Source organism: Bubalus kerabau, chromosome 1 (assembly GCF_029407905.1).
Source record: "Bubalus kerabau isolate K-KA32 ecotype Philippines breed swamp buffalo chromosome 1, PCC_UOA_SB_1v2, whole genome shotgun sequence".
Classification (NCBI taxonomy): Eukaryota; Metazoa; Chordata; class Mammalia; order Artiodactyla; family Bovidae; genus Bubalus; species Bubalus kerabau.
The window spans coordinates 279,303,178-279,322,972 of NC_073624.1; the positions used below are offsets into that span (position 1 = coordinate 279,303,178).

The 19,795-nt window shown below is 40.5% G+C and overlaps 1 protein-coding gene across 22 annotated transcripts in view; it reads right to left on the reverse strand.

Moving 5' to 3' along the window:
• The window catches only part of TMEM232 (transmembrane protein 232), a 257,294-nt gene that overhangs the window by 189,011 nt on the left and 48,488 nt on the right, over positions 1-19,795 (reverse strand). For all 22 annotated transcript variants that reach the window (XM_055565941.1, XM_055565936.1, XM_055565932.1 and 19 more), the window contains 3 exons: positions 18,165-18,264; positions 15,797-15,951; positions 6,892-7,046 (listed from right to left, as the gene is read on the reverse strand). In XM_055565941.1, coding sequence (XP_055421916.1) covers positions 6,892-7,046; positions 15,797-15,951; positions 18,165-18,264 — 410 coding nt within the window. The remainder of the gene's footprint in view (positions 1-6,891; positions 7,047-15,796; positions 15,952-18,164; positions 18,265-19,795) is intronic.

The window sequence follows — 19,795 nt, forward strand, 5'->3', positions numbered from 1 at the left end:
CCTAAGGCGCTCAGGGAGACGTCAGAGGAGGCATCCACCTCCTTGCTGCAAACCACAAAGATATTCCTAAAAGGTCCTGGACTGAAAATAAAACAAAGCAAAGGGAGGCAGACTGGCTTTGACCATCTGGTAACAAGGATAAGGTAGGGAACAACACAGCAGCATTTAGACACTTCAAGAGGGGGATCAATAAAGAAAAACTACGAGCATAGTAACCTGTTGCCACACAAAACGCACTTACACTTCTTAGGGGGAAAATACTGGCAACCAGTATACTCAGCCAAGGGTTGCATGTAATCAGGAGCTCTCCTAATGAAATAGGTCACCTCCATCCGTACTTAGAACTTGACTCAAGCCAGCCAAGAAAGGAATAGCATTTAACAGCTTACGAATGCAAAATCCTAGAATTAAATGACTGACAGTGAGTGGCAAGGGCACATTTTAGTAAGTCAACATTATTTTATAAATAGGATCTAAAAATTAAATACATACACCATTCTTTGAGAAAAACAAACATTTTAAGTAATGATTTAACCATAACGTTATTGGACACTAACGACCACATTAACGGGCTAAGACGGTGAGCATTAGCATAAACAAACCAGTCTCATCTTCACCGCACACGGAAAAGAGAGCAATCAGAATCTCTCTCCTGATTTTCACCACTTAGGAAAACTTGTTTAAAGAACACATTTCTCTTGCCAATGCCTGATTTCTGATACTCAGAAGAGATGAACTACGGAAAGATCTGGTCTTTAGCCTGTCTGCTAAAAGGGTTCTTTCTTCTGCACACAGAGCTTCAGTCCTGGCATGCCAGGGAAGGAAGTCGGGGGAATGAAGGGATGAAGGGAATGAAGGGTTGTCGACAGACCACGACGGCTGTTTCACCCGAGCGGGCCTCGGTGCTCCCTAACTGCCTGCTTCCATCCAGTCAGTCAGACACGTGGTCTGCCTGTGTGGCCAGCTGGCGGCAATTAATCCCAGCAGCAAGGTCTTCCTTTCAGTCTTTGCGTTTGCTCTTGTTTTCTTTCTTTTCTTTTTTTTATTAATCATTGCAAATTAAGAGACCCTGTTTGGAGCTGCAACCCCCGTGCCATGTAAAAACAGTCCTTATTAAATAATTTGAAGCTGGAGAATGGTAGAATCATATTTATGCTGTAACCCTAGCAGCAGAGTATGACAGATTACTGAGAGAACACACAGGTGAAGAGACCAGTTAATAAGCTAGCAGAGTCGTGACAGTAAGGGCCTGAAGCCCGGTGTCACAGTGGCGGGGACAGCGCGGGAAACGGCCCTGAAAGCGAGTCCAGGTGTCCAATTTGGTTAACTTGAGGAGAGGACACGTGTCAGGCATGGAGACAGAAATTCAGGAGGTAGGAGTCTGGGAAAAAATAATTCAGATCTGAACTAGCAGGAAATGAAGGATTAGGGGGAGACTCAGTATAAAAAGTGTCTCCACGTTACTTACCTTTCTTTGTGATGGCTATTACCTCTGTTTAACATGAACAGACTCTGCTCATGGGGGTTATGTGACTCAATCAAAATTAGACAGGTAGCCAGAGAAAAAAACTCAGGCCTTACGATTTGAAGCTGAATGTTTCTCTCACTGCGCCATTAGGGAGCAAAGAATAAATTGTATATTTATCCTTGATACAGATAAATGTTTATATTTAGCTCAGAGGATTAAAGGATCAATAAGAAACCCAGGAAATGAATCAGAAGACTGAGGACCTAACCTGACATCTCAGCTCATGAAGAATGAAGAGGATTAGTGGTGAAAACTTGCATCTGGATGGTTCTGGTTAGACTGTAACATGACATTATAATCACCAGGGTTCAGGGAGACAGACACTGTGGAGGTCAGCAACAAGGCCAGAAGTAAAGGCCTTGCTGGGCAGGGCTTTCTTTGTTCAATTTATTTCAATGCAAACACGAACACTACGTCTGGAAAGCACTTGCCATGTTGGTGTAATTTTAAATTGTCAAACATTTTTGGAATACACTCACGGTGCAATTAGATCAGCTATTTTGCTTTGGGAGATATAATTTTATAGGTTACATCGCTCTTTTGAAATGCCATGCTGCATTTCTCAGCAGTCCTCATTGGCTAATAATTCAATTATAAACACAATTCATTATTTTCATGTTGGATGAGAAAGCCTTTTGTGCTGGCTTGAGCTACCTCCCCAGAGCAAGTGGTACAGTTTGTAAAAGGCCAGACCACAGGGTGGAGCATTCAGAGTAAGAAGCATCACGCGACATTTAAGCATATTCCATGGAATGCTGCCTTACAGCAGCTGATCTGCAGCACAAGCCAGCCAAACTTCCGACGTGAAGGCTGGTGTGGGGCTCGGGGAGGGGCTCATGCATTCCTGTTTCTCTACGTCTTCACCCTGCTTTACAATTCACTGTTCCTTGTGCATTTCCTTTCCTCAGTTTCCCCTGTCCCCCACTGATCAGAGGTTGCTCTAATTCTGTGAGTCTCTCCTGGGGCCTTTTCACGCATCTTGGGACTGCTCTTCTCCAGCCTCTGCTGAAACCACTCATTTCTGTGTCTTTCCTTTTGTGTGGTATGATCTTTATAAAGGGGGTTATAAGAAGTCAGGGTGAATTATCTGTTGACGGACAGCATCAGAAATGGGCAGATGAGAACCACCAGTATTGGCCTGAGCACTCTTGCCACTATCAATTAGGAAATTTCTTCTGATCCATCAGTTAAACGGTCTCCCTCTGCATTTTACATCTCTGGTCATTTTTCTACTGTGTGATACTGTACAGACATGCATGGAAAATGAAATTGCTTGTGTTACTCCTTATAATAGTCACTTGCCATTGAATTTCAGGCCCTAATCAAAGATATCCTCTACCAAGTGTCCCAGTTCTAAGGCCCAGCAAATCCTCAGTTCAGCTCAGTCACATCCGACTCTTTGCAACCCCATGGACTGCAGCACGCCAGACCTCGCTGTCCATCACCAACCCCCGGAGCTTGCTCAAACTCATGTCCATCAAGTCGGTGATGCCATCCAACTATCTCATCCTCTGTCGTCCCCTTCTTAACAAAGTCCTAATTTACTATCAGGGTCTGAAGCCTCAGTATCTTTGTATAATCCTAAATATGTTTAGTCCACTTTTAAAATTTTTCACATGTACCTAAACTTCAGAGTAGACAAAATGAATAATAAAGTTTCTCCAGAAATATAAAAACATTTCTGGTTTGATTTTGGTGATTATATCACAGGTTGTTTGGTTTTGTCTGGAATTATAACTTCTTAAAAACTATATAGGTGGTCACATAAATAACTTAAATACTTTTAAAAAGAAAAGTTTTTTTTTTTAATATGTGGTATAATGTTATCATTATAATTAACAGAAAACTTGCCTAATAGTCAAATTGCTAACCTAAAAAGACAAAAATTTTTAATGTCAATGGGTTATTTCTGTTTACTAGGGACATCATTTAAAAAGAAAGATTAAATTCTTTTCTTAAAAAAACAGTAAATAGGGCTTTGCTTGTCGTGCAGTAGATAAGAATCCACCTGCCAATGCAGGGAGCACAGGTCAGGTCCGTGGTCTGGGAAGATGACACGCGCCACGCAGCGGACGAGCTGGGGCACCGCAACTACTGAGGCACTCGCCGCAACGAACGAGCCCCCTGCGGCAACTACCAGAGCCTCCAAACCCTCCAAGCCCGGCTTCAACCACACATGCACCAAGAGCTTCCAGATGTTCAAGCTGCATTTAGAAAAAAAGGCAGAGCAACCAGAGATCAAATCGTCAGTATCTGCTGGATCATTGAAAAAGCAAGAGAGTTCCAGAAAAACATTTACTTCTGCGTTATTGACTATGCCAAGGCCTTTGACTGTGTGGATCACAGCAAACTGTGGGAAATTCTTCAAGAGATGGGAATACCAGACCACCTGACCTGCCTCCTGCGAAATTTGTGTGCAGGTCAAGAAGCAACAGTTAGAACTCGACATGGACCAACAGACTGGTTCCAAATTGGGAAAGGAATATGTCAGGGCTGTATATTGTCACCCTGCTTATTTAACTTCTATGCAGAGTACATCATGAGAAACACTGGGCTGGAAGAAGCACAGCTGGAATCAAGATTGCAGGGAGAAATATCAATAAACCCAAATATGCAGATGACACCACCCTTATAGCAGAAAGCAAAGAGGAACTGAAAAGTCTCTTGATGAAAGTGAAAGAAAAGAGTGAAAAAAGCTGACTTAAAAGTCAACATTCAAAAAACTAAGATCGTGTTATCCGGTCCCATCACTTAATGGCAAATAGATGGGGAAAAAGTGGAAACAGTGACAGACTTTATTTTTGTGGGCTCCAAAATCACTGCAGATGGTGACTGCAGCCATGAAATTAAAAGACACTTGCTCCTTGGAACCTAGACAGCATATTAAAAAGCTGAGACATAACTCTGCTGTCAAAGGCCCATCTAGTCAAAGCTATGGTTTTTCCAGTGGTCATGTATGGATGTGAAAGTTGGACCATAAATAAAGCTGAGCACCAAAGAACTGATGTTTTTGAACTGTGGTGTTGGAGAAGATTCTTGTGAGTCCCTTGGACTGCAAGGAGATCCAACCAGTCCATCCTAAAGGAAATCAGTCCTGGGTGTTCATTGGAAGGACTGATGCTGAAGCTGAGACTCCAATATTTTGTCAACCTGATGTGAAGATCGGACTCATTGGAAAAGACCCTGATGCTGGGAAAGACTGAAGGCGAGAGGAGAAGGGGACGACAGAGAATGAGATGGTTGGATGGCATCACCAACTCAATGGACATGAGTTTGAGTAAACTCCAGGAGCTGGTGATGGACAGGGAAGCTGGTGTGCTGCAGTCCATGGGGTCGCAAAGAGTCGGACAAGACTGAGGACTGAACTGACTGAAGCCTGTGGCCCAGAGCCCAGGGGCCACAATAAGAGAAGCCATAAGAGTGAGAAGCCCCAGCACAGCTGGAGAGTAGTCCCCATTCTGCAACTAGAGAAAACCCCCATTGCAATGATGACCCAGTGCAACCAAAAATAAAATTAACAAATAAATTAATTTTTTGAAAACAGTAAATATAAAAAACAAAACTATTCGGCAGTGCTCTTTTAAACAATTACCTTTTCCATTCTATTCCAGTCACCGGGTCTTACTATTTCTTTCAGTGTACTCTGCTCATTCAGCACTGTCTGATTGTTGCCTTGCCCTCCCACACTTGATTTCCACAATGTCCTCCCGGAAAAAGAAAAGTCAGGATTCAGTGTCAAGATGCCTCCAAACAGCCTCCTAAGTAGGGCAGCCAGAATGAAAGCAGCATGATACACCGAAAAGAGTGCTGTGCTGGACCCTGAGACTTGGTTCCCGTCACCACGGAGTCTGTGAACTTGGCCTTGGTTTCTTCATCTGTAAAGTAAGAATAATCGTGTATAATCCCCCAAACCCCTAAATTTATAAAATACTAAGTTACTTTAAAAATCTTAAAGAGAAATCCCTGAGGGCTTCCCTGATAGCTCAGTTGGTAAAGACTCCAACTGAAATGCAGGAGACCCCGGTTCAATCCTTGGGTCAGGAAGATCCGCTGGAGAAGGGATAGGCTACCCACTGCAGCATTCTTGGGCTTCCCTTGTGGCTCAGCTGGTAAAGAATCCGCCTGCAACGCGGGAGACCTGGGTTAGATCCCTGGGTTGGGAAGATCCCCTGGAGAAGGGAAAGGCTACCCACTCCAGTATTCTGGCCTAGAAAATTCCATGGACTGTTAAGTCCATGTGGTCACAAAGAGTTGGACACAACTAAGCTACTTTCACTTTCAAAGACAAATCACTGAAAAATTAAATTAAATATTGATAATATAGTGAAAATGAAGATTGGTAAAAGAAATAATTTCTTGACTTTCAAAATTAGATTCTTAATCAGCCACTGCATTTATCTAAACATGTTTAGTTTGCAATTATTAGAATATTTTGAAAATAAGCTTGACAATGTTACACAATATTTACTTTTATATTGAAACATAATTTATTTTTATATCAAGTTAGAGTCTTCCAAGACTCTAAAATAGGCTATTTCAAGGAAATTAGACAAGCTCTAAGCTATTCTCCAGAAATCTTTACTTGATCTAGAATCCCCAAAAACATCCAAATGAAACTGGGAAAATAGTTTTTGTCCATAAGAAATGGACAAAATTTGTACAAATTGGTTGACACAGAGTGGGCTTGCCAGAGGCTTAAAAACTGTAATTAATTTTAAGAAAAATTTATGAATTTGCAAGTTGCTATAGCATGACATATTGTTGATTGTTAGTAGTGGAAAAATAATTCAAATTCTCTGATCAGCCTCCAATACTGAAAGAGATAGCCTCTGATCAATTTCCTCAGAAATACTCCTTTAAAATTCTTCTTTCCGCAATTGAACTCGTGCCCTCTTTCATAGTAATTTAAGACCTTTCTATCCCTTTTCAAATTACCATATGTAGAGGAGGACACTAAGGCTTAACAGTCACTTCTGTTACGCTTTACGACTAAGGCATAAGGAAACAAACGGAGTCACGGCACACTCCCCCACGGGTAATAACTGTCCTTCACTGCTGTTAGATAACTTGAAAAGTAGAAGAGGCTTAAAATTGTGGGAATGAAGTTATCAATAACAAATTTCCTTCCATAAAGACAAAAGGCAATACAAGTATGCTCATCTAGCCAAAAAAAGGTGAGAACAATTTATTGATGAAATGAACTAATACAAAATATAGAAACTGCCCTTGTCTTTGGAACTGAGATTATAAATTTTTTTCATAGTCAACTAAGGTGTGATTAACATTTAAGTACAAAGGTTATTTAACATTTAAACACAAAGGTTTCTCCATGAGTTACTCTGGATTTATAGGATCCCACTTACCAGGATTTCTTCTGAAACTGTGTTTTACGAGAGATGAGATGTTCAAGCACCTTATTTAACTGGGGACTGTTCTTCTGAACACAAGTCCAGGCAGAAACACAGTGCCAGAGCAGGTGGCTAATTTCATATCCTTTCTCATTAAGTTGCAAATGTTCCTGGAAGTGAAATATGAAAATATGTCTGAGAAAGAGTTCTTTGACTTGAATAAACATGGAAATAAACTTTAAATGTTTTTTTCTACATCATATTACATCAAGTGGAACAATTTACTCGAACACATTTTCAAAAGAATATACGGTTGATCTGAGCCTCATATGTTTATTTTCACATGGTTCCCTTGCGTACAATGTTGGTCAGTCACTCAGTCATATCTGACTGTGACCCCATGGACTGCAGCACTCCAGGCCTCCCTGTCCATCACCATCTCCCGGAGCTTGCTGAAACTCATGTCCACCGAGTCAGTGATGCCATCCAACCATCTCATCCTCTGTCGTCCCCTTCTCCTTCCACCTTCAATCTTTCCCAGCATCAGGGTCTTTTTCAATGAGTCAGCTCTTGGCATCAGGTGGCCAAGGTATTGGAGTTTCAGCTTCATCATCAGTCCTTCCAATGAATATTCAGGACTGATCTCCTTATTGACTGGTTGGATCTCCTTGCAGTCCAAGGGACTCTCAAGAGTCTTCTCCAACACCACAGTTCAAAAGCATCAATTCTTTGGCACTCAGCTTTCTTTATAGTCCAACTCTCACATCCATACATGACCACTGGAAAAACCATAGCTCTGAGTAGACAGACCTCTGTCAGCAAAGTAATGTCTCTGCTTTTTAATATGCTGTCTAGGTTGGTCATAGTCTTTCTTCCAAGGAGCAAGTGTCTTTCAATTTTATGGCTGCGGTCACAATCTGCAGTGATTTTGGAGCCCAAGAAAATGAAGTCTGTCACTGTCTCCATTGTTGCTCCATCTATTTGCTATGAAGTGATGGGACCAGATGCCATGATCTTAGTTTTTTGAATGTTGAGTTTTAAGCCAGCTTTTTAACTCTCCTCTTTCACTTTCATCATGAGGCTCTTTCTGCCTCATGCCATAAGGGTGGTATCATCTGCATATCTGAGGTTATTGATATTTCTCCCGGCAATCTTGATTCCAGCTCGTGCCTCATCCAGCTCCACGTTTCACATGATGTACTCTGCATATAAGTTAAATAAGCACTCTGTGACAGGCTGAAGGGTGGGATGGGGAGGGATGGAAGAGAGGTCTGGGAGGGAGGGGACATGGGTGTACCTGTGGCTGATTCTTGTTGATGTTTGACAGAAAAACAAAATTCTGTAAAGCAGTTACCCTTCAATTTAAATGTATATATTTATATAAATAAATATAAATGTGTGCCACAACTGGAGAGTCTGTGCACCCCAACAGAAGGAGGAGCCCGAGGGCCACAACTAAGACCAGACACAGCCAAATAAACAAATAAATAAGTATTTTTTAATGTGTATTTTCACTCTAAGGACCAAAGTATTGCCTAACTGGACATGGTCAATGTCTGCTAAGAAACTATTTTAAAAGCCTACAAAATCAGAATGTGAATGAGCTATTTGTTTTTCTCTTAAAATGCTTCCTAACAGTTTCAAAGATTTAATTGATCTACTACAGTAATTGGTACAAAGAAACAGATTTGTGTGTGTGTGTGTCCGTTTATTTTTATTTTTTATATAAATTTATTTATTTTAATTGGAGGCTAATTACAATATTGTATTGGTTTTGCCATACATTGACATGAATCCGCCACGAGTGTATATGTGTTCCGCATCTTGAAACCCCTCCCACCTCCCTCCCCATCTCATCCCTCTGGGTCATCCCAGTGCACTAGCCCTGAGCACCCTGTATCATGCATCGAACCTGGATTGGCGATTCGTTTCACATACGAAAAGAAACAGTTTTTAGACATAACACTCCTATTGAATTTTTGTCAACAGTAAAGATTCAAATGCACATCCTGTGATATGTACTCAAATCACTAATTTAGCTGGTATTTTATTCTTTTATGCACCAAAAAAAAAAAAAAAAAAACACACTTAAAGAGATTCCAAACAGTTTTATAATTCTCATTTACTATTTGAAATGGCATCAAGACTACAACTTAAGTTTTCATATTGTGCGCTCATAAGAGAAAAGGCCAGAAGTTCATACATATATTTTAAACGAAGACGTTTTAGTCTAGTCAACTGTTTAGTTGAGTCTCACAGATGTGGATTAATCTGCATTATGTCTGGGACGCGGGTGCTGGCAATAAAGGCAGGAGTAGGATACAGTCTCTGCAGGAGCGTTACTGCCTCAGGGAACCATCATCCACAGGAGAAGTGGAGACCAAGGGGTGTTTAGAATATTAGAATACCCCCAACAAGCCTGTTCTAAAATAACGTGAGACATCAGACTCAGATGTGTGGACTTCAGTTAATATACGTATTTCATCCAAATAACTCAATGTTCTGCTTTGTGGTAGATAGAGTCTCCCCCCAAATGTGGAGCCCACATAACTGAAATTCTTTTCCCAAATCGCTCTAGAAGTCTCAGCCTGGACGCCTGACAACCCTTACGTGGCAGACACTCTGAATGCGTGTGTAGGCACATACGTTTTGAAACTTGTGAATGGCCTGATGAACAAAAACAATCAATACTTTTTTTTTTTTCAAATCATGTACATTGTGTGGCTAGAGACTATTCAATTAGGTCAAAAATTCTCTTTAACAAACTTATGTACCATCATCAGAGGAAATTTCCAAAAGCTTTTGGTAAAGAAATGATCAGGATTTAGATCCTGGAGACTTCAGCTTGATTTTCAATTTTATAGGACACCATTCTCACTTATCACTAAAAATGAAAAAAGAAGCCTCTGACTTCTGGAACTGAGCTGACATCAGTATAACTACAAACTGGTCTGCTGCTCACAGGCAGGTCATTTTACTCTGCTGGACATAAACTCACAGAATATCAACCTCAGACAACACTACTCTGATAAATAAACAAAGCCACTTGATTTTTTTTTTCTAAGCACACACAGAAAGTCACTGTGCCCCCTACAAAACACCCAACCAGAACTGCCCCTACATCTGCCAGCATCAAATCTAAAGGGAACTCCTGTTTCCTTAGGGCCTCCCCCAACCTGACATACCTGGGAATTTTCCAGATAAGTGAGGCTTATCTCTTATCCTTAAGTGTTAAATCCTTCTATAATTCAAGCATTTACATGGACATCTTGCTAAAGTTTCTTCCCTGCTTTTTTACTTTTTGCAAAAGAAAAAATGTATTTGAAAAACTAGAATGAATTAATATAATGATGATGATGATGTGATTTAATACCATCATCACGTATATCAACCACGTAGTAGACGAAGAGGAAGCAGTGCTCTGAGGGCCGTAGGTGGTGTAGAGCTCTTTGCGTTGACACCAGATCAGTCCCACCCAAGGTGCGGTTGGCTGATAACTCCCATCTGCAAACAAACTGCTGACTAGAGCACATAAATAAAAATGTGTATTTTAAAACATAAAATTTAGCTGTTAATTTTATCTTCAGTCCAATAAGAAATGAATGCCTATACATAGATTTCTTTTTAATTTTTGTAATTCATATTATTGTAGTTTTAAAAAGTATCAGGCACAGAGCACTGCATTGAATGACTCCCAGAGAACTGGAACTTATTCTCTCTCGGGGTCAGTGTGGGTTTACGGCCACGTCCAGTAGTTCCTTCATTTCCCCCTGCCTGCTGCCCAGCTTTGGGCTACGCTGGTTTGCAAGCTAGCACCCATACCCAAGGACAAGGGGAGGGATACTCGAGAGGGAGGCCGGCCCCTGCAGGTGGGCAGGTGACAGCTTTAATAAGTAGGGAAGCTTATATTCAAGGCTTCCCTTAGGAGGCTGCGTAGATCTCCACACCTGCCCTCCAGAACCTTACGGTTAGGACTTCCCTGGGGGTTAAGAATCCACCCAGCAATGCAGGGCAGGCAGGTTCAATCCCTGGTCAGGGAACTAAGATCCCACATGCCATGGAGTGACTAAGTCACATGCTGTGAGTACTGAGTCCACATCCCCAGCTAGAGAGCCATGCCATGGAGCAACTAAGTCACGTGCTGCGAGTACTGAGTCCACATGCCCAGCTAGAGAGCCATGCCATGGAGTGACTAAGTCACGTGCTGCGAGTACTGAGTCCACATGCCCAGCTACAGAGCCATGCCATGGAGCGACTAAGTCACGTGCTGCGAGTACTGAGCCCACATCCCCAGCTAGAGAGCCATGCCATGGAGCGACTAAGTCACGTGCTGCGAGTACTGAGCCCACATCCCCAGCTAGAGAGCCATGCCATGGAGCGACTAAGTCACGTGCTGCGAGTACTGAGCCCACATCCCCAGCTAGAGAGCCCCTGTGCGCTGACTCCTGAGGCCTGCTCGTCCCAGAGCCCCTGCCACAGCCAGAGTCTGCGTCCTGCAGGGAAAGGTCTCACACACCACAGCGCAGACCCAACTCCGTGCAGATATAAAGCCCACCTACCAACAGCATACTGGCTGAGAATTCAGATAACCACATCAGCTTGAATTTTGTGCAAATCTGAGAAGCTCTGAGTGTCTGACCAGACTTTTTGATAGCAAAAATGAACTCTGAAGCACGGGCTCTATTGTGACTGCTCAAAGACAGCATTTGGAGTTTTACCATTGCTTTCATGCATTTGGGAGATGGCTGTCACTGCCATGAAAGGACCTCTCAATACAAATGTGTTACCTAATAACAGGACATGAATCACAGGGTAATGCTCCTAATTGTAAAGAACCTGTGTTTCCGTCTAACCCAATTCCTAGAAACCATTTATAATTACAGTACAACACAGAATGTTCCAAATTTAGACAATGCTTTCAGCTTACTGAGTAGTTAAGGCCCTGGAGGATGAGACTGCGAAGACATTTGAATGTAAAGCCTGTGTCTTTCGAAGGTTTCGGGAAACTGTGCTTTAGGGTGGATGCACCTAGTTAGGAAATGGTCTACTGCATTTTAGTTGAATTTGAATCTCCCTTCTCCAAAGAACCATGTTATTATTATCACATGGCAACTGTGCTTAACAAATTCAGCTTTGCTGGTCACCAAAGGACAGAGCGGAAAACCCAGTCCAGTGTCCTGGCCCCGCAACCCACAGAGCCAATGAAAGTGCACCATTTGTCCAAGTCAACGGAAACCCTGTGTCTGGATCAGCTTGAAAGAACATTAAAAGGAGAAACAGGTTCCAGCAGCAGGGGAAAGGAAATTTCCTATTTTTATAAAGAACCAACACCCATATTGTATGTATCCTAATGCTTATATCCCACAGAATTCCTTTTTAAAGTGATTTTATAATAGCTCTTCGAAAACACATAGTTTCTACTCCTATTTTACAGTGGCCGAAATATGTTATCATGGGCCCTGCAGCGTTACTGGAGGATACGAGCTGTAAAAATAACTCCACAAATCCTCTGCTATAGCATATGAATAATAAAGAAGAGAGACAGGATGAATACAGATGTTACCTTTTATATTCCCAGTTTTCTCCCTTCTTCCCCCCTTTTGTTCCCCAGAAGTTGAGACAGATGGGCACTAAATGGGTCAATACTGAGCTGAAGTGGGGAGGCGGGGTTACACTCACACCAGAGAAGCTGGGCGGACCCTGGGCGACAACGCAGCCGTCAACCACCGAATCCGCGGAACCTACGACTCTCAGCAGCGCTGCGGCTACACGACCTTCTACATTCTTTACATTAGGAGGAAATGGGAGCAGGAAAAGGAGGGCAATAAGTCTGATAGGCTAAAATCTGTTATAATCTCTCCATGGAATCTCACACATGGAGCTGAAATAGTATTTAAAAAGACTGAAACTACACCCTCTGTTCTAAAACATGGAAGAGCGCAGAGGTTTAGAGACTTGTCCCATCGTAAGCAGACAACATTCTTTTTATGTGCTGACGTTCTTGCCCCTTTCAGCTCATCTAAAGCTGGATCTGAACTGCCTGAAAACAGCAGGCCTCCATTTCCTGTGTGTGTCCTGCGGAGGCCGACAACAGCGGCCTGACTTAAGGAAAAGCAGCATCAGCCCTGAAAGTCGTGCACCTCACGACTGTAACACGCAGGCTCTCAAGGTTTCAGTTTCTTAGTTGATTAAAGGAAAAACACTCAAATCACCACCACATTAGGGTTAGCACAATTAACTACATAATTAAGCACAATTATTGTCAGCATAATCATGTCCTTAGATGAGAATTATTATATTTAACTGCCTAAGTGAGTTCTTAAGTATATTTTTCAATAACTAGTCTTTACATTTGCACGGCTCTTACTAATTATGAGCACATGCTTTTTTGCAGTCTTCACAACAGCCCTGTAGATTAGTTAGGGCAAATATGATGATGAAGATGGTATCTTTTTTAAAGGTCAGCAGACAGGGATTTAGAGAGTTTAATGGAACAACAGACTGGTTCCAAATAGGAAAAGGAGTACGTCAAGGCTGTATATTGTCACCCAGCTTATTTAACTTAATGCAGAGGACATCATGAGAAATGCTGGGCTGGAGGAAACACAAGCTGGAATCAAGATTGCCAGGAGAAATATCAATAACCTCAGATATGCAGATGACACCACCCTTATGGCAGAAAGTGAAGAAGAACTAAAGAGTCTCTTGATGAAAGTGAAAGAGGAGAGTTAAAAAGTTGGCTTAAAACTCAATATTCGGGAAACTAAGATCATGGCATCCGGTCCCATCACTTCATGGCAAATAGATGGGGAAACAGTGGAAACAGTGGCTGACTTTATTTTTGGGGGGCTCCAAAATCACTGCAGATGGTGAGTGCAGCCATGAAATTAAAAGAAACTTACTCCTTGGAAGGAAAGTTATGACCAACCTAGACAGCATATTACAAAGCAGAGGCATTACTTTGCCAACAAAGGTCTGTCTAGTCAAGGCTATGGTTTTTCCAGTGGTCATGTAGGGATGTGAGAGCTGGACTGTGAAGAAGGCTGAGAGCCAAAGAATTGATGCTTTTGAACTGTGGTGTTGGAGAAGACTTGAGAGTTCCTTGGACTGCAAGGAGATCAACCAGTCCATCCTAAAGGAGATCAGTCCTGGGTGTTCATTGGAAGGACTGATGCTGAAGCTGAAACTCCAATACTTTGGCCACCTGATGTGAAGAGCTGACTCATCTGAAAAGAGCTTGATGCTGGGAAAGATTGAGGGCAGGAGGAGAAGGGGACAACAGAGGATGAGATGGTTGGATGGCATCACCAACTCAATGGACATGAGTATGAGTAAACTCCGGGAATTGGTGAAGGACAGGGAGGTCTGGCGTGCTGCAGTTCATGGGGTTGCAAAGAGTCGGACATGACTGAGCGACTGAACTGAACTGAACTGAACTGAATGGACCTACTCTGGACCACACAGTCAGTTGGTGAGTAGGTCGTTCCTTTTCATAGTCAGTACTTTCTCTGTTGCTCAATGTCTTAGGTTATATATTTAAATTATTAAAATATATTTTAAACTGTAAAACAAGCTCCTTTTATGCATGAAGCAAACTGTGTTCATTAGTAGGAAGAACCAAGTGGTTCAAAGGGCTCAGTGTATGTCGTTGTTTATATAAATGGTCCTCCACCAAGTTATGAGCCAAAGAGAAAACACTAACTCCTAGAAAAATCTCAGATAGATGTGGTTGAATGTTCTTTCTTATACACTTAAATTTTAGGTGGTTTTAGAAAGGAACCAAAGGAAGCATGGGGAAACTATGAGGCAACTCAAAAGCAAAACTATTTAAGAAAAAATTTTTTTTAATTTCCTTTGTTATTCCAACTAGCATTATTTTAAATGTATTTTTATCTTTTTTAAGAATTAGAGAAACAGAATTTCTATTTATAAATTATAAAATAGTACGTATATGTAGCAAAAAACAATCAAGAATCAAGAATTAAAGGTCTGAAGTGTTCGCTGCTTTCTTTCGGAATATATGTGAGAAAGGGAAATAGGCATTGCAAGTCACAAAGACTGAAGTTTGTCTTTTGAAGTACATCAGTCTATAAGGGACAAAAACACTGGAGTTCTGTTTGCATAATACATAACTCATTACATACCAAGGAATTATATACAACTGGGACAGATAGTTTTTTCTAATGTTGATCACTAATTTCTGAGTTGGAAAGTAAAAGTTTTGTCATATACCAAGGATTATTTTAAGTCCTCAATTTTGAACCATTTAAAAGCTTTCAGTTGGTTTTAATAGCATATTAAATATTATTACACATGAATTATGGAGCATAAAAGTATTACACTTGCTTTCATTAATAGCCTGCACTTTATAAGCTCTCCCTTTAATAAAAATGTAATACCATAAAATGTTAATTTAAAAGTCAATCTAAATTAAGTTGTGATTTTTAATTAATCAGCTGAGATGGACTCTGTAAGGAAGAAGGTAGGAGGGCGTCACTCCATCTAAAGCAGCAGCGGCGGAGACTGACTTCCACCGCGGCCCTTGGTTGCGCGGCCTCAGTGTCTGTACTGTTCATGCCTCTCCCCAGCTAAGTTCATCTTCAGCCGTGTTACTAAACTGTTAAGCAGTGATTTTTAATCACAGTAATGTGACCTGATCTGCCACGCACTGGGATACACGTGGGCCTCCCACGTAGCGCTAGTAGAGAACTCGCCTGCCGGTGCAGGAGACGCAGGCAACCTGGGTTCGATCCCTGGCTTGGGAAGACCCCTGGAGGAGGGCACGGCAACCCACTCCGGGATTCTTGCCTGGGCAGTCCCATGGACAGAGGAGCCTGGTGGGCTATACAGCCCGTAGGGTGGCAGAAAGTTGGGCACGACTGAAGCAACTTAGCAGTTAGCACGCATGGGATATACTCACCATTCCAGAATCTGTATTCTTGTCTTCCACAGGCCTAAAAATTGATTCAGAAGGGAGTTCTCTTTTACATATAATTTCCATGATTTTCAGAATGCACTGCACATTCGAAGAGATGTTTGGATACATCCAATATAATTCTTTGGAGCAAGAAAGTGCTAGCATAAGAAAAATAATTTGTGAGACATATTTCATTAACATCTCGCACTGTGTTTCATTTGTCTTTTCAGTATTAAAATATAATTAAATTCAGTACTGAGAGGCTGAAACTGCTGTATATTTCCCCAACTACTGAAGATTAACAATGTTATGTATGACCCCTAGTGGTATAATAAAAAACTACAAGGTAAATAATTCATACATAAGAGTTCATATAATTCAAAACAGCAATTACATAATGGTTGAATGCCCAATTAAGTATAGTTACTATACAACAATGGTGGAAACTTCCAGCTTAAAATGAATCAAGTCAGAATATATACTCTTCATAATGGGTATTTTGAAATTACAATTGATGCCATTGCTTTTAATCCAATATTCCAGTTTAATTCTTTTCAAGATGTTGTTGTTATTGATTTTTAAAGTATATAGTTTAATGACAGTAATGATTATGCCATTTCGCATAAGATGATGTGGTATTTAACAGAAATATCTTTGTGTTGTTCTTTTTACGAACTTTTAAACAACCTTTGAGTTTCAGTCCATTAACACAGTGGAAAAATTATGTAATAACCACTCTTCCGTTGGATGGCGACATGGGTAGAGAGCAGTAACTCACAGCCTCAGGTAGGAACCCACCTGCTGCTGACGATGAACATGCAGCCTAAGAGGTCTCCACCAAGCAGCACGTGATAAGAGGGCGGATAGGGGATTCTATCCTTATACGAAACAAAAATGCTGGTGTTCTTGAGATAGATCAACATTAAAAAGCTAATATAAGAACTTGAGGTTTCATATAAATAATTTTTCAAAATGTGTTTGCCACAAATATCTGAATAGCTGGTGCATCACTACGCTAACCACTGTGGAGTTAAGAGATTTATAGTGAAATGAAGAAAACAAAGCAAGTGATGCAACAGGCGGATTCCTGTACTGCAGTCTACAGCTGTGCGTGTCTCGGTTTCAAAACTAGTATCCACACGTCCGCTATTACTTTCTCCTCCCTTCTCTACGGCCTCTCGCATCAAACTTCACTCCCTGTTTTGTATCCTGAGTCTCTTGATTTCTTATTCTACAACATACTAATCTCCTCTGTTGACCTTGTTTTTCATCCAAACTACTGACACATTTCTTCTTCTTTCACAGCTAAGCTTTTCAAAACAGCTCACCATTTTGTCATTAAACTTTCCCTCCACTCTGCTTCCCTCCAATCTGAACTGTGCTTCCGCTGGGGACTGCTCCCGAGAACAGTGACTTTCTGACTATAGAAACACGTCACCGCTTTCAGAGCGCCTATTGTTTAACACTTTTATAGCTCTCGATAATGGTGATCTTCCTGAATCTCTCCTATTTTGATTTCTATATCACTCCCTCCTGTTTCTCTTAATTCTCCTCTCCTAGTCGATATCTGTTACTCAATCATCTATTAACTGTTTACGTTCCCCAAGACTTTATTCCTATAGTAAATGTCTCCCCCCCACACCTCCCATTCCTGGTTTATCTCATCCACATTAACAGTGATGACTGTTAAGTGATCCACGTTAATAAGTGAAATAAGTGATTCCCAGGCTTGACTCATTTTCAAACATGCTCCCAACTGGGTATATACACCTGAGGGACCTCCAAATTCAATATGTCCAGTGTTTCTCCAGAACCTTTTCAGTTCAGAGTGCCATTACCTTGACCTTACTAGTCAGTATGTAAAACTTGAGATTCATCCTAAATTGCTCACTTTCCCTTATACAGCTTAGATCCACATGATCACCAAGTCCAATTTTTCTTTATCTTCCAAATACTTTTCAAAATTATTTTACTCTATCCGTCCCCATTGTAGAAGCTCATACCTTTAATCTCTTGCCTGTTCTAACATCATAGCTAACGGACCCCTGCGTCCACCCTCTCCTTTCTCTAGTCCAGCATCTACACCACCACTAGGGTTACCTAAGATACGAATTTAACTTTTGAAATTCAGTAAGCCAGATACTATTACAGATGAGAAAACTGAGTCACAGACAAGGTCAGATGCTCAGTTAAGTAGGAAATTTAAACATAAAACCCATGCAGTCTTGCCCAGAAGCTGTCCACTTCAATACTGCACATATCACCTTTCACAAAAAACAAAATACAGCTTATACTCTTTAGAGTGATAGTCTGAGCTTCTCAAAATATAACATAAAACATTTATAAGTATAGAAAATAAAAGACAGCCTACCATATAAATATGGTTGAAGCCTAAGTAAATGTTGTTTAAAATTTTCCAGGTGACCGTGAAGGAAATATATAAAAAGTCGTAAGAAGACCAAATAGCCAATCTGTCAAAAGAGAAAGAAAAAAGATTTTTGTGTTACCTCAGTAAATGTTTAAAAACCATAAGGAAAACAAACCATTTTATTATTACTGTTGCTTTTGATGAAACAATTTCAAATTCACTTGAGATCATGTGCTTTTGAAATAACTTTAAAACATTTATATCAAGGTTGAAATACTGGCACAGCAAAAAAAAAAAGTTTATAAATCATTTCTCCATTACATATAATGACCAGTACTGAATGCTGTTTTGTTCTATATCCTTTAGAACAGTATCTTTCAAATTGCAAGTCATGCCCCTTAAGTGAGTCATGAAATCAATGAGAGGGGATTTTAAAGTAAGAGGAAATGCCGTGGTGCCCTGCACAGAACCTTGTTTCAGTCCAGATATGAATGTGCATCATGTGTGTGCTGGACTGCAACAGCGTTGAGAAATATTCTCCAGTGCAGAGTGTGGTTCCCTCATAAAATTCCACGCACACACACGCACACACAATGTCATTACTAAATCAACAATTTAGTATCTTACTTCCGTGAAGTTTAAAATACATGTATAGCTAAAACTGTTTTACACAGACAACAGAATTGAAATATCTACAAAAAATATGTAAGATTTCATGAAAAGTAAGGGAAAAAAACACAGACTATAGTAATAAATGGAATATAAATGCCTAAATCGTTAAATCATAAGATTACAGGAAAGGACCGAATAATAACAATACCTACCCCTGTGTCACTATCAAGACCGTTTATCCAAGTCCTCTTTGCCACAACGCAGGGCAATATTAGATCCACATGTGAAAAATAAAATTAAATTCAAAAGGTGATCCTAACAAGTCTCAGTGCTTCCACAAGATTATTAAGCAAATGAGCAACATCACTGGGCTCTGAACCCAGGACTGTGTGTACTGCATTAAACACACAAACTTTCAATTACAGCAGTGATTTCCAAATATTGTTATCAAAAATTTCAATCATTAAATTTTGAGAATGCATCATGAATGTTTATAAATGTATCCATAACTTATAAACATGCATGATTTACAGTACATGTTCATAAATAAATAAAATATTTATGTCATGCCAAGGGATCTCTTCATATAAAGCACTCTGATATAGTACTATGCTTCTCCAAAAGACTGACATTAGATACAAAAGAAGTGGAAATCAACAGACTATTCAGAAGAACACCGCAATAGTCTAAGTGAGAATATCAAAGTCAGAAATAATAAATTCACCAGAAGAAGAATAATCTAAGATTTTGAAGGGACCAGAGAAGGATACTGAAAACAAGACTTTAAAAATTTAACATGGGTCAAAAGAGAAAAAAATGTGATCGACAAACATATCAGCCTGCATAACTGCTGGATTATATAGCAATTTGATCATGAGTTTCCCCTGATCCCAAAGCAAAACTTTATATGACTATACTTGGAAAATGGTTTTTAAAAGCTTTCATCTGCAAAATTCTCAAAAGCTAGGCTTTTATTGAAAGACCTGCCATTTCTTTACCTCTGAAGAATTCTGAACTCCCTG